The 1381-nt window shown below is 46.5% G+C and overlaps 1 protein-coding gene across 1 annotated transcript; it reads left to right on the top strand.

Moving 5' to 3' along the window:
• Positions 1–9: 9 nt before the first annotated feature.
• On the top strand, positions 10–1365 carry Tsp_14818 (conserved hypothetical protein; the record flags this gene model as incomplete). Its single annotated transcript, XM_003367456.1, has 4 exons — positions 10–138; positions 170–377; positions 641–971; positions 1049–1365. Coding segments are annotated over exons 1-4 (985 nt in total), but the record flags the coding sequence as incomplete, so codon positions are not given.
• Between the last annotated feature and the right edge of the window lie 16 nt (positions 1366–1381).

The following is a 1381-nucleotide window of genomic DNA, read 5'->3' as shown; positions in this document are numbered from 1 at the left end:
GCTTTACGAATGCGGGGTCCAATATTGCCAGAAAGAAAAGCCCTGGAAAAGAGACAAACTAGCATAAGGTCCAAGCGGAACCGATCAGCGTTGGACAGTCATCCGCTCGAAGAATGTCGACAGCAGCTTGTTGGCCTGGTTGACCAGCATTCCGGATGAGATGTTCAAGATGCCGTTCGAGGCGTTGGCTTTGAAGATGCACCTGCAACGTCTGCAACGTCCCAAGCTGCGTGCCTGTTGGACGCAGGAGATTCTGGCAGCGCCGATCGTTCCTGAAATATTCCCCAACGCGGCTGTTTCGCACATACGGCTCAAATCTGCCGAGAAGATGAGTCGATCGATGATACCTCAATACGAGGGTCTCGTCCATGGTTTGGGTAAATTATTTAGAAAAAAAACCAAAAAAATTATACTGCTCCACTGTTCGCTTGCTCATTTACTTACTTGTTATATTTGTTGTTTGGAATTTTGAGAAAAAAACAAAAACAACAAACAATTACTACTACTACTGCTGAATGCACTAGTGCTACAAAGTGTGTTGTTGTGCTGTGCTGTGCTGTGCTGCATGTGAAGTTTAGCTTGTAATTTTTGATCAGTCGACCCTTGACTATGTTAATTTATTACTGAATTGACTTTTCAGAAGCGGATCAAAGCAGGCTGGGATCGAGATTCGGTTCTGTCGGATTGAAGCATCGAAACAACGCCTCGTTGAGTCAGTCCATGCTGGCCGGCTTCCAGATTTCAAGCCGACCGTTCGACGAGATGCAGCGAAGTACGCTTGATTTGCTGTTGCTCGACCGTGGTCAAGAGAGCCAGGCGTTGCCGGTCGGAGAGCCAGCAGTAGTAGGTCAGGCGACGGATGGTCTTTTGAAATTGGCCAAAAAGGATCCATTTGACCAACAGTTGCCCTCACCGATCAGAGAGGAAGATGAAAACGATTCGCCTATGCCAACGTTGAACTGTTCGAATAAGTATACAATAATACTCGGAAATGATGGATTCTTTTTGTATTTGATAAAGTTAAATCAGTTGATAAATTTATTTTCAGTTCGACAAAACAAGGCGGCAGATTGTTGAGTCGCATAAGCAGGCTTGAATCTTCTCGACGTAGAAATGACAAACTGTCAGTTGAACAACATCCCCACCCTCACCAGCAGCAGCAACAACATCCAACCGCGTATCAAATGATGCACATGAGCTATTGTGCAGTTGAAAAGACGGACAAGGAGAACAATCCTGCGACGTTTGGTTCGAATTTACCGATAGCAAGCGCCGTTTCAACGCCGACCATTGCCAGCGTGACGCCCATAGCTTCGTCATGCAGACCAACCAAAAATGGACCACACCGCCACTCGTTGGACACCGGTCAGGCAGAAGCTTT

This window comes from Trichinella spiralis, assembly GCF_000181795.1.
Source record: "Trichinella spiralis strain ISS 195 chromosome Unknown Scfld4242, whole genome shotgun sequence".
Taxonomy (NCBI): domain Eukaryota; kingdom Metazoa; phylum Nematoda; class Enoplea; order Trichinellida; family Trichinellidae; genus Trichinella; species Trichinella spiralis.
The sequence above is the reverse complement of the archived record's forward strand: the minus strand, read 5'-3'. Positions and strand labels throughout refer to the sequence as shown.